General features: G+C 39.0%; 1 protein-coding gene across 3 annotated transcripts in view; it reads left to right on the top strand.

Annotated features, from left to right (window-relative positions):
- The window catches only part of TRIP11 (thyroid hormone receptor interactor 11), a 61,783-nt gene that overhangs the window by 23,640 nt on the left and 24,177 nt on the right, over positions 1-13,966 (top strand). For all 3 annotated transcript variants that reach the window (XM_060620584.3, XM_060620583.3, XM_060620585.3), the window contains exons 8-13: positions 578-618; positions 1,202-1,288; positions 4,558-4,770; positions 5,305-8,325; positions 9,208-9,348; positions 10,611-10,804. In XM_060620584.3, coding sequence (XP_060476567.2) covers positions 578-618; positions 1,202-1,288; positions 4,558-4,770; positions 5,305-8,325; positions 9,208-9,348; positions 10,611-10,804 — 3,697 coding nt within the window. The remainder of the gene's footprint in view (positions 1-577; positions 619-1,201; positions 1,289-4,557; positions 4,771-5,304; positions 8,326-9,207; positions 9,349-10,610; positions 10,805-13,966) is intronic.

Below are 13,966 nucleotides of genomic sequence, written 5' to 3'. Positions count from 1 at the left end.
CATAATCTCACGGTTTGGGGGTTCAAGCCCCATGTCGGGCTTTGTGCTGACAGTGGAGAGCCTGTTTGGAATTCTCTCTCTGCCACTCCCCTGCTCACTCTTGCGCTCTCTTGCTCTCTCTCAAAATAAGTAAGTAAATTTTAAAAAATAAAGAATTGAGAGATTATTGTATTATTGTGGTATAAATATGTATTCTTGTTTTTAGCCATTTCCCCTCAATCTCAGTCCTTTTACTCTTTCCTGTACAAAAACTAATCAACTCATTTTGAAACATTGTTATTAGTGTTTTTATCAAGGCAATAACTTATGACTCATCCAGATATGATTATACTTATTTCTTGTACTGTTTCATAGAATTACATTTTAATGGAGCTTCTAACTGGCATTTATGTTATGAATTCTATAGTATAGTCAAATAGAAATGTAAAACAACAAAAATACATTTCAGTAAGTACCATTAGGGTTTGCTGATTGTGCTTATAAATACACTTTATTTTAAATGAGTTTTATTTCTGAGTTTATTACATAGGAGGTAAGAAGTTGAAGTATTTTAATGTCAGATTCTTTGTTTTTGCAGATGCTGAAAATGAAATCATGAGACTGAGTATTTTAAACCAGGTAAACTAATGCTAAGAGAAAAACCTTCTGGCTTTTATCGAGAAAAAGTATTTCGATTATTGTAGTTGCTTGTTTTGTTTTTTTTTTACAAATTCACATGAACTTATCCTGGGAACTTGCATCTTAGTAATTTTACGTTTGCTGATAACGGTAATTTTTTGAATCATAAATTGTCATAATTTTAAAGTTACATAATTGGAAAATGCAGGTATATCACTTTCAAGATTAATTTGACAGACATTATATTACGTATATGAGTGGAAGCAGATTTCCCACCAACCGAGGAATGCATTTTGATTTCCCTTAAGGAATTTAGAGTTGTTTCTAGTGCTAATGATTCCAGGTTAGTTTGTAAATGTATTTATGTGTTATGTATATTTGTGTATGCTTTTAAATAAATTAAAAAAATATCTATAAGAATGTTTGTAAAATGAGTGATTGACTTTAGATGGTCTAGTGTTGTATGCTTATAATTTTTATATATCACTAGAGAAATGCTGAGTAGAAATGCACACTTGTATGGCTTGCCTACTTTTTTATAAACTTGAAATTTATCTGAAAACTCTGTTTTAACATTTTGTAGGATAACAATCTCACTGAAGACAATTTGAAACTTAAAATGCATGTTGAAATTTTAGAAAAAGAGAAGTCCTTATTGAGTCAAGAAAAGGTGGGTGCGATAAAAATGGGACCAGAATTAAAATATTGTGTGTATTACAGATCAAGCCAAGGGCCAGTTTATATAAATGGAGCATTTAGGTCTTGAGAGGCCTTAGAATAAAGCTGATCTCATTGATGCTTGTCAGACCAGGTTCAAGTACTTGGGCAAGGTTCAGAGTATGAGGGCTGGCCAGGGTTTACGTTTACACACAGATAAGCCAGTAGGCATACAGATATGAGCAGAAAAGATAAAGGCTCTGTTTTGGTTTCTGATGAAGTCCTGATAGCAGCAACATACACAGGTGGGTCGCGAGCTTGGACTGGCATCTTACAGAAACCGTAGCTGCAGATACGTCCCAGAACGTATCTGTTGTGGACAGGAGTTTCTTAGTGGTGAGAGATAAAGGGGATATAATCTCACTGGCAGAAATAAGGTCTTTGTGTATATTGGAAGCAAGGTTGGAACGAGGTTCCATAATGCACTGTTGGGTATCAGGAGAGGTATTTTTATGTTTGTACTACTTGGGGGTAGTTCCTTGGCTAAGGTAGGTGTTTAAACAGAGGATAGTTGTCGGCTGGTATTAATTTATAGGCTAGTGTCTTAACTCAATTTAAAATCTTAATTTTTAAAAGGTAACACATACTCACTGATGTACAAATACGGTAATTCATACCGAAAAACTTCAGACGGTACAAAGGGAATATCCTTTCCACCTCCCTTGGTTGGCCTGTTTTCCAAAGGAAGTCTTTCTTACCAGTTTCTCATATGTCCATCCTTTCAGGCTACACCTAAGTATGTATGATTATTTAAATAGATTTGAAAAAACTGTTAGCATACTATACATATATTCATGTATACCTTAACATGTTTTCAGCGTCCTTCCACATTAGTGTATAGGCAGTGTTTCTCAAAGGGACGTTTTGGCATGTAGACAGGAAAATTTTTAGCTCTGTGTACTGTCGTATGCACTGTGGGGTCCTTGCCCCCCAACTCTTTCTACCCACTAAGAGCCAGTAGTGTCTCCCAGTCTTTTTTTATTCCTGTATTACAGATATAATTTTTTTGCTCTTTTCTCCTCCCTTTGCATTCTGTTCTTTCAGTTACTCCTTTCTCTAATTGGCCCAGGTATACTTTGTAGTTTGCAGATCTCTGCACATACCTGATAGGGTCTGTGACCTTCTCTTGATATTTTCGGATTCTGCAGCCGTTCCTGGTCCCTCTTGCTCCTTTCTTTCGATGTTAAGTAATCCTTCATAATATTTCCTTTCATTATCTCTGATAGGGATCAACTCACTGCTTAAGAATGCTAGGCCAGGGGCGCCTGGGTGGCTAGGTCGGTTGGGCATCCGACTTCGGCTCAGGTCATGATCTCACGGTCCATGAGTTCGAGCCCCGCGTTGGGCTCTGTGCTGACCGCTCGGAACCTGGAGCCTGTTTCAGATTCTGTGTCTCCCTCTCTCTCTGCCCCTCCCCTGTTCATGCTCTGTCTCGCTCTGCCTCAAAAATAAATAAACGTTAAAAAAAAAAAAAAAAAAAAGAATGCTAGGCCATACTGGGGCGCCTGGGTGGCTCAGCTGGTTAAGCATCCAACTCTTGATTTCGGCTCAGGTCATGATCTTACAGTTCATGAATTTGAGCCCTGCATCAGGCTCTGTGCTGACAGTGCAGAGCCTGCTTAGGGTTCTCTCTCTCTCTGTCTCTGCCCCTACCCGCTGGCTCTTGCACTCGTTCTCTCTCTCTCTCTCCCCCCCCCCCCAAAATAAATAAATAAGTAAATAAACAAAGAAACAAACTTTAAGTTAAAAAAAATTTTTTTTTAATTGCTAAGAAAGAAAAAAAGACTGCCAAATGTAACTGCAAGGCTGTGTATGTTCATAACGTCTACCTGAAAAAACTTTTTGTGGTTCTCCTGATTGACATATAAATCTAGAAAGACAAGAGAATGCTAGTTTCATCAACTATAGTTCAGAATAAACTTTTGAATTGGAAGAGAAATGGGAATCATGAGGCAGCTGTTCTAGTCTAGTTTTCGCTGAACTCCTGGTAAGGTATGTATAGTCTATTTGTACAATTTTGAGATTCTTACTTTAAAGTAGATTCCATAGAAGTTTTATTTTTCTTGGGTGCCTAGGTGGCTGATTGGGTTAAGCGTCCAGCTCTTGATTTTGGCTCAGGTCACGAACTCACAGGGTTCATGAGTTTGGGCTCAGGTCACGAACTCACGGGGTTCATGAGTTTGCGCCCTGCGTCAGACTCCATGCTGACAGTACAGAGTCGTCTTGGGATTCTCTCTCCCTCTCTGTCTTCTCCTCCCCTGCGTGTTCTCGCTCTCTCAAAATAAATAAGTAAACCTTAAAAAAAAAGAAGTTTGAGTTTTCTCTATCAATGAAAGAAGATTCTAAAGTTGTGCCACAAATATCATAATCTAAGGTTGAAAGTGTTGAAGCAAAGAGAACTGTTCCACTTCTGGAGTTTGGAAGAAAAGCATTAAATACCAGTAGAACAGAACATAAGATATAGTTTAAAAATTAAAGATAGATCTTTAGGGATGTTAGGCTTGCAAGAGGGGAACCTAGTCTGTGTTCAAGTTACATGGGAAAAGAAGGAAGGAGTCTACTTTCTTGGATGATATAAAAGTTTCATGTTCTGACAGGACCCCTTAATAAGGGAAATTCCTTTTGTGAGGGAAAAGAAGCCTTTTGTGTTCTAATTAGAGAGGACAAACTTTAGAACGAATGAGCATTGAATTTTATAGATGTTTATGTAGTTTGTGGCTATTGGTGATTGGCCGCTAGGGGAAGGAAGTGCAGAGGCCCAGAAGATGTGGGACGTTTTAAAAACTGTGTGTGGTGGGAGGGAAGGAGCAGACAGAAGAGAAGACAGCAGTGGGGGGTGGAATCAGGAAGGCTCCCAAATGGGAAAGTTTTTGGGTAAAGAGGAAGCCGGAACTGGAAACTTAAACAGCCATTCCGTCTTGTCCGATGTTATTTCTGATCTTCTAGAAATATTGGCCTGAAGGTGCACGTAAAATTGCACGTGAGGGAAGTCTGGTTTGTTGAATTTTCTGTATCATTGCTGAAGTGTTATTCAGTAATGTTTCTGACACAGGCATCTGGGAATAGATTCCCAAGGGGTGTGTGTGCGTGCGCGTGCACGCGTGTATGTAGATAGGTAGATCTAGATATAGACATAGATATAGATGCATAGATAGAAGTAATCTTTTGGTGTTTTCTTCCAACTGACAGTGTATGTTGTTTTTTCCCTTCTTGTCATTTCAGGAAGAACTTCAGGCATCACTTCTAAAATTGAACAATGAATATGAAGTAATTAAAAGTACAACTGGAAGAGACATGGATTTGGATTCCACATTACACAATTTAAGGCTGACTTTGGAGGCAAAAGAACGGGAACTGAGTCAGAGTCTTACCGAGAAGGAAACACTGCTAGCTGAGCTAGAGGAATTAGACAGACAGAACCAAGAAGCCACACAGGTACATGATGTTAGAAACAATGTGGCAGCACATTGTTCTCAGTAGCCTGAACACGGGGGTAACAGGCAAAACCGATGGGTGTGATTTAAATTTGTGATTTAATCGGTATTTTGCTTCATTGATAATCTAGCCATAGCGGTTGGCAAACTTTTTCTGGAAAGGGTTAGATAGTGAATATTTTTGGTGTTGCAGGCCATTTAGTGCTCTCAGTCGTGCTCCACTCTGCCCTTGTGGTATGTAAGCAATGAATGTGGCTGTGTTTCAGTAAGACTTGATTTACAAAACCAGGTGACAGGCCTGATTTGGGCCCTGGGCTGTAGTTGATTGACTCCTGCTTCAGCGTTTTAAGAGTTGAAGATGAACAACATAGACCATTTATCTTTGTTGAGATTCTTTTAAAAAGTATTGTTTTAAGAAGGATTAGAGATATCTGAAGATTATTCTTCTATTATTTATGACATTTTACAAAGTTTTCTTCAGGTGACTAAAATGAGAGAATGCCGTAACGTTACCATGCAAATTATTTTTTTTCAGCACGTGATTCTGATAAAAGATCAGCTGACAAAACAACAAAATGAGGAAGACAACATCATTAGTAAACTGAAAAAAGATCTAAATGATGAAAAAAAGAGAGTCCATCAACTTGAAGATGACAAAAGGAACATGACTAAAGAGTTGGATGTGCAGAAAGAAAAGTTAGTTCAAAGTGAACTGGTCCTGAATGATCTGCATTTAGCCAAGCGGAAGCTTGAGGATAAAGTAGAAGATTTAGTAGATCAGCTAAGTAAATCACAAAAAAGTAATTTAAATATGCAGAAGGAGAACTTTGGACTTAAGGAGCATATTAAACAAAACGAGGAAGAGCTTTCCAGAGTCAGGGATGAGTTAACGCAATCTCTAAATCGAGACTCTGGCAGTGATTTTCAGGTTGACTTACTTAAAGAAAGGGAAGCGGAAGTCAGAAGCTTAAAGCAAAGTCTTTCAGAAATAGAGCAGCTCAATGACAATTTAAACAAAGTTGCCTTTGATCTCAAAATGGAAAACGAAAAGTTGGCTTTAGCGTGTGAGGATGTAAGACGTCGGTTGGAGGAATCCATTGCTGGTAGCAATCAGATTTCTCTGGAAAGAAACACTATTGTGGACGTCCTAAAAATGGAAAAAGGACAGTTAGAAGCAGAATTGAGTCGGGCTGAAGAGAGGCGGTTGGAAGAAGCCAATAAGTATGAGCAGATGATTAAAGAACTGTCAAAGGCACGTGATTGGAGTACCTCTGCTTTACAGCTGGAACAGCAGCAGTTAAGGAAACTCAGTCAAGAGAAAGACTTTGAAATAGCAGAACTCAAAAAGAACCTTGAACAGATGGATGCTGATTGTAAGGAAACGAAGGCAGTTTTGTCATCTAGTCTAGAAGAGCAGAAGCAATTGACACAACTTCTAAGCGAGAAGGAAATTTTTATCGAAAAACTTAAAGAAAGAGGTTCAGAGCTTCAGGAGGAATTAGGTAAACATACGGAGGCCTTAAGAAAAAATGAAGTTTTAAAGCAAACCATAGAGGAAAAAGACAGAAGCCTTGGGTCCATGAAAGAAGAAAACAATCATCTGAAAGAGGAACTGGAACGACTCCGGGACCAGCAGAGTCGAGCTGCACCTGTGGCGGAGCCTAAGCCCCTCGATAGCGTCACAGAGCTCGAGTCGGAAGTGTTGCAGCTGAATGTGATAAAGGGTAATCTCGAGGAGGAAATAAAACATCATCAAAAGGTAATTGAAGATCAAAACCAGAGTAAACTGCAGCTGCTTCAGTCTTTAGAGGAGCAGAAGAAGGAAATGGATGAGTTTAAATGCCAGCACGAGCAAATGACTGTCACACACACCCAGCTCTTTTTGGAGAAAGATGAGGAGATTAGGAATTTGCACAAAACAATTGAACAAATCAAAGCCCAGTTGCACGAAGAAAGGCAGGATGTTCAAACAGAGAATTCTGATCTGTTTCAAGAAACCAAAGTACGGAGCCTCAATATAGAAAATGGCGGCGAAAAGCATGATTTATCTAAAGCTGAAACGGAGAGATTAGTGAAAGGAATAAAAGAACGAGAATTGGAGATTAAGCTCCTAAATGAAAAGAACATATCCTTAACGAAACAGATCGATCAGCTGTCCAAAGATGAGGTGGGGAAGCTAACGCAGATCATCCAGCAGAAGGACGTGGAGATACAAGCTCTTCACGCTAGAATTTCTTCGGCTTCCTACACCCAGGATGTCGTTTACCTTCAGCAGCAGCTGCAGGCCTATGCTATGGAGCGGGAGCAAGTATTAGCTGTTTTGAGCGAGAAGACCAGGGAGAATAGCCAGCTGAAAACAGAATACCACAAAATGATGGATATAGTTGCTGCCAAAGAAGCGGCTCTCGTGAAGCTGCAAGATGAAAATAAAAAATTGGCCGCTCGATCTGAAGGTGGTGGTCAAGATATGTTCAGAGAAACCGTGCAGAATTTATCACGTATCATTCGAGAAAAAGACATCGAGATAGATGCCTTGAGTCAGAAATGCCAGACCCTGTTGACGGTTTTACAAACATCCAGCCCTGGTAACGAGGTCGGAGGTGTCAATAGTAACCAGTTCGAGGAGCTCCTACAGGAACGCGACAAATTAAAACAGCAAGTAAAGAAAATGGAAGAGTGGAAACAGCAGGTGATGACCACGGTCCAGAATATGCAGCACGAGTCCGCCCAACTTCAGGAAGAACTGCATCAGCTTCAGGCACAAGTTTTGGTCGACAGCGATAATAATTCCAAGTTACAAGTGGACTACACTGGCCTGATCCAGAGTTACGAACAGAATGAAACCAAACTCAAAAGTTTTGGGCAGGAATTAGCACAAGTTCAGCACAGCATAGGGCAGCTTTGCAGCACCAAAGATCTTCTTTTAGGAAAACTTGATATTATTTCGCCTCAGCTGTCCTCGGGATCATCGCTGTCTTCCCAGTCAGCAGAGTCTCTTCGAACAGTCAAGCCCGACCCATCGAGCGAGGCTTCTAAACGAGAGCTGGAAGAACTAAGAAAATCACTGCAGGAAAAAGATGCAACAATTAAAACGCTCCAGGAAAATAATCACAGATTGTCCGATTCGATTGCTGCCTCCTCAGAGCTGGAAAGAAAAGAACACGAACAGACCGATTCGGAAATTAAGCAGCTAAAGGAGAAACAAGATGTTTTACAAAAGTCCCTTAAGGAGAAAGACCTCTTAATCAAAGCCAAAAGCGATCAGTTACTTTCATTGAATGAAAATTTCACTAACAAAGTGAATGAAAATGAACTTTTGAGGCAGGCGGTAACAAACCTGAAGGAGCGGATACTGATTTTAGAAATGGACATTTGTAAACTGAAAGAGGAAAATGAAAAACTAGTAGAAACAACCAGGGAAAAGGAAATGGAATATCAAGCATTACAGGAGACTAATATGAAGTTTTCCATGATGCTTCGAGAAAAAGAGTTTGAGTGCCATTCAATGAAGGAAAAGGCTCTTGCTTTTGAGCAGCTGCTGAAAGAAAAAGAGCAGGTATGTTGGGGATGGAGTTCTGTAGGAGAGAATTGGGGTGGAGGAGGTGTTCCAGCGGGTCAATTGACTTCATTGATAATTGTCTTTGAAGGGGAATGTGAAGTTGTTGATTGAGAAATACTCGTTTCAAGCTCTTGTGATTCGTTCTAAATACATTTTTCTCAGAGGTACCTGGAGGGTTTCTCCCCCAAATTACTGTGTCTCTCCAAATACGTTTTAGCAACAGGTTAATTTAAATAGGAAAAAAAAAGAGCTTAGTAGCAACTAATACTTTTCTTTAGAAAACAGAACTGTGGAAAGGACTTCCCCGTCTCTTCACCGCCAGTGACTCGTGCCTTCTCTAGTGACGGGTGTGTGTGCCCAGTGAATGAGCATACACACACATACTCATCCTCTCTTGAGGGATTTTGGGATCTGGGAACACTTTGTTGTTCACGGGGTAAATTTGAAGAGATTGTATCTTTTGAATTCTTTTAAAAACATTTCTGATAAACTTTTTCTTTCAGAATACCTTGATTATTTGAGAAGTTGCAAAGATAGTAGAGTCCCGTATGCCTCAAACCCGGTTTCCCGTATTTGTTAACATCTTGAGTTACCATGATACATTTGTAACAACTAAGTAACCAATATTGATGTATTATTACCAAGTAAAGTTCATACTTTATTGGAATTTTTTTCCCAAAGTCTTTTTTCTCTTCATGATGCCACCCAGGCACCCCATTATGTCTAGAGTCACTCCTCCTCAGGCCCCTCTAGACGGTGACAGTTTCTCAGACTCTGTTTTTTGATGACCTTGACATGGTTAACTATATTTCAGAATTATTTAATGAAGAAAATGTCTCTGTATTTTTCTTAAAGTGAAAGTTACTTTCTTTCCAAAAGGGCAAGACTGGGGAGTTAAATCAGCTTTTAAATGCGGTTAAGTCGATGCAAGAGAAGACAGTTAAGTTTCAACAGGAGAGAGACCAGGTCATGTTGGCCCTGAAGCAGAAACAAATGGAAAACACTGCTTTACAGAACGAGGTATGCTTTCTCTTTAAGGAAACAGTGATTTAAGCAATAAGCTTAATAACTTTTAAGTAAGAAAAGCAGCTAAAGCAGCATGATTTATCAACTAAAAGTAATTTCTCTCTTAGATGATTTCTTTTCTAAGTCTTCCTCTGATGTGCTATGGTCTGATTTTGATCTCCCAGAGTGCATTTTATTTCAGTTTCCAAAAGTGAAAACCGTGGCATATCTTGGATATAAAATAAAATTTTCCCATTGGTGCAACCACTGTGGAAAACAGTACGGAGGTTCCTCAAAAAGCTAAAAATAGAAATACCATACGATCGAGTAGTCCACTACTGGTTACTTACCCAAAGAAAATGAAAACACAAATTCAGAAAAGATACATGCACCCTTATGTTTATTGCAGCATTATTTACAATAGCCAAGGTACGGAAGCAGCCCTAGTGTGTCCACCGATAGATGAGTGGATAAAGAAGGTGTGATACAACACACACACACACACACACACACACACACACACACACACACACAGTTGAATATTACCCATAAAAAGGAATGTGATCTTGATATTTGCAACAATGTGGATGGACCTAGAGAGTATAATGATAAGAGAAATAGGTCAGATGCAGAAAAGAAAGTACCATGTGATTTCACTTATGTAGAATCAAAAAAACAAAGCAGTGAAACAGAGTCATAAATATGGGAAACAAACTGGTGGTTTTTAGAGGGGAGGGACGAATTAGGTGAAGTGGATTAAGAGGTAAAATTTTCTAGTTGTAAATAAGTCACAGGGATGTAAAATACATCATAGGGAGTATTGTCAATAATATTGTAACGTATGGTGTCAGATAAGTACACTTAACGGTGAGCAGAGTAGAATGTAGAGTTGTTGAATCGCTGTATTATACACTTGAAACTAGTAGAACATTGTTAAATACACTTCAGTGTAAAAAAATTAAAAATTTCTCACCCAAAAGGTATGTAAAAATGGGATTTTTACTGAAAAGGTGATCTGTCACAAAGAACCCAGTACTTTGCACAATTCCATTTCCATTATAGCCACAGGGGATGAGATCTTACAAAGTAAAACTTCCAGATGAGTATTCAAGGTGAATTTAGACTTTTTTCTAATACAAATACATCTTACAGTATGAGAAATTAGTATATAGTTGATAGACTTCAGTAATGGGCAGAAGATCTGATAACAAAGTGGCTTGTAGAGGGGAAAGGGGAACATTTTATAGAAGAAAAATAAAGACATGTCCTCTGCCTAGGTTCAACATTTACGCGACAAAGAATTACGCTTAAACCAGGAGCTAGAGAGATTGCGTAACCATCTTTTAGAATCAGAGGATTCTTACACCCGTGAAGCTTTGGCTGCAGAAGATAGAGAGGCCAAACTGAGAAAAAAAGTCACAGTATTGGAGGAAAAGCTAGTTTCATCTTCTAATGCGATGGAAAATGCAAGGTAACTTTTCCCCTTCATAGCACTCACGTTAACTGAACACTTCTTGAGCGTCAGGGTTAGTAAGCATTTTCCCTAGCTTACTTAATTTTGTTCTTACAGAGTCATTATCTCCATTTTACAGATGAAGATACAGAGGGTAGAGAGGTTTAGTAACCTGCCCAAGGTCAGGCTCAGAGTATGTGTGTGGGTTTTACACTAAGGTGTGGAACTCTTGACCGTATCTGGCATTCAGACAGCTCTCTCTGAATCTTTCTTTCCCCCTTTTTTTTTAAAAAAAAAAAAAACAAAAAACCAAAACATTTTATTTTTTTTATCATGATAAGTGTACTAGCTCTCTCTGAATCTAACTGTTGAGATAATTGCCTCTCATCATTTTAGGAGTTTAGACTTAAATTCTGACTGATTTTAATTAGCTTTGTCAGGCTCCCAAAGAACTAATTTGATTTGTGTGATTTTATTCTTAATCAAATGATCTAAGGGTGAGCAGATTTTGGATATTAGAAGGGAGAGAGTGAAAGAGGTAGCAAGGTGAAGAAGTAGGTCAGTATGAATTAACTCTTGGTTTGTTAGAAATTTTCAGTTACTAGGTCCCTCCGTACTTCTATTTTTATCCAAAATTTTATTTTTGCTAGAATGCCGTTTATTATAAAAGGTTTTAACTCAGAAGCTGCCAGGTGGAAGAGATCTGTAGGGTAAGGCCTGGTTTCTCTTGGGAGAGACCTTCTAGCTCTCTCCCAACAAGCACCTCTCTCCACATCTCCCACCGCTCATCAGCCCTCTCTTTGTGAGTTTTTACAGAGGCCTCATTACATCCGCATGATTGATTCCCTGCTTAACATATTTTAAAATGTTCTTTCTCTCAATGAGGTGTGGTTTTTTTTTTTTTTTCTTGCTTATTACCAAAACATATTTTCCACTTCAGGGAAATTTCATAAACCAAAAAGATCATAAAGTCATAGTCCCACCCACCCAGAGATCATCCTTTTTTTATGCTTTCGCATGCTTCTTGTACATGTGTGTACATATTATATATGTATTTTTAAAACAAAGTTGAGATCATACTATTCATACTGTTTTGTAACCTTTGCACTTAATAATATGAGTTAAACCTTGTTTCACAAAGCACATGTTTCTGCAGTACCATTTTATGGCTACATCGTATACCATTATTTGGATTTTCCATAATTTCTTTAATCCAGTCATTTATTATTGGACACTTAGAAATGTTTCAACTTTTCAAAATTACTAAGAGTGCTGCCGTGATATCCCAAGATAGGTATTTTTGTGTCGATGACAAATGAGTTCCTTAGCATAAATTTTGAGAACTGGCAGTTCTGGTTCAAAGGGCGTTTTTAAAATTTTTGAGATGTACTGGCAAATAATCTTCCAGAAAATCATGTCCATGTATATTTCCATTAGTGGTAAATACATCTTTCTTTCTTTCTTTTTTTTTTTGTTTTTTTGTTTTTTTTGTTTTTTATACTGTGTATGATGCTGAGGGAGATCTAAGGAGATCATAGATTACCTCTGTCTGCGAAGAGATTGTAGGCCAGTAGAGGAAACACTTTGAGACGAACTCCCCACCTTTGCAGGGAATACTATTGTACCTTTAGTTTCAGAAAGACTTACTTCAGATGAGAACTAAAACAATGAGTGAACATTTGTGCATGTGTTTCACATTGGCAGAAATGGGAAAACATCCTCAGACTATAAAATTGATAATCTTTGCATTTTCGGGCCCTTATTTTTCTCTAATAGTTTTGAGGGCATGTGGGTGGCTCAGTCAGTTAAGTGTCTGGCTCTTGATTTCGGCTCAGGTCATGACCTCACAGGTTGTAAAATTAAGTCCCCCCCATTGGGCTCTGCACTGGGCATGGAGCCTGCTTAGGATTGTCTCTCCCTCAGGGCTCCTGGGTGGCTCAGTCGGTTAAGCATCTGACTTCAGCTCAGGTCACCATCTCATGGTTTGTAAGTTCGGGACCCATGTCGGGTTCAGAGCCTGGAACCTGCTTCGGATTCTGTCTCCCTGTCTCTCTCTGCCTCTCCCCTACTCACGCACACACATACATGCGTTCTCTCTCTCTCTTTCTCTCAAAAATAAATATTAAAAAAAAAAGTTCCTGAATGTTTAAAAAAAAAAAAAAAGATTCTCTCTCCCTCTACTGCTTGTGCACGCGCACACTGTCTCTGGGCTATCTGCCACCTTAGCCTAATTCCGCACTGTCATCTCCATGCAGCCAAAGTGTCTCAGTCCTTTAGTTAGGGCTACCGTTTTCCTGTTTCTTCTGCCTTTTCGTTTCATGTTCCTCCACCTGAAGAGCGGGCCTGATTCCTAACCCTTCCGTTAATCCCACCTCTTCAAATAGCATTTCCTTCATGAAAAATGCTTCATTTAGCATCCCACTCCTCCAATTCAAAACCAAACCCTGGTGTGATGTTTTTCTTTTGAATCTGCATAGTGCTTCGTTTGAGTCTTTGGTAGCACGCTTCTATTTTACTTTAGGGTACAGGTAATCGCTGACCCATCTTCTGTCTTCACCCATCCAGTGAAATGTAAGGTCACTGGGAGTAAGGGTGATGCCCTTTATTTTGTACCTTCCCGCAGCATATGTTCTTACATGTAGTTTAATAGATGTTCAGTAGTACTTGTTGAATGAGTGACTCAGATCTATAAACCAGATAGTAGTATTTTGAGCCCTTACCTAACCGTAGTAATACCTGGTATTTGTTAGCTTTTTGAGTGACATCATGGCTCATCTCATCCTTAAAATCACTGTTGAGTGATATGCTAACCAGCAACGTTGCCTAAAGTCCAGGAACATCTGAGGGTAGAGTTCAGTCTCCTAATTATTAATTTACTACTCTTCCCACAAGAGGGTGCTGTTGTGTAAAGTTTCTTCAAAGTGAGCTGCCCCTCAGCGGGCTCTAAGGGACTGCTCTTGAATAAGAATTTATTAACTGGATATTAAAAACCCAGGAAAGGCTATTGCAGTGTTTTGTTTTTGTTTTTGTTTTTTTTTGTAATCATTATACGTCAAGGAAGTACATCAACGACCTAAGCCTGGGCAGGCGCTACATAAATCTCTTCAGAATCTCCGATTGATTATTTGTGGCGGGGGTAGGAGTTGTTTTATTTAACGTAATGAGAAAGAAAGACGATAG

This window comes from Panthera onca, chromosome B3, assembly GCF_046562875.1.
Source record: "Panthera onca isolate mPanOnc1 chromosome B3, mPanOnc1 haplotype 2, whole genome shotgun sequence".
NCBI classification, from domain to species: domain Eukaryota; kingdom Metazoa; phylum Chordata; class Mammalia; order Carnivora; family Felidae; genus Panthera; species Panthera onca.
This window is presented reverse-complemented; position numbering and strand designations above follow the sequence as displayed.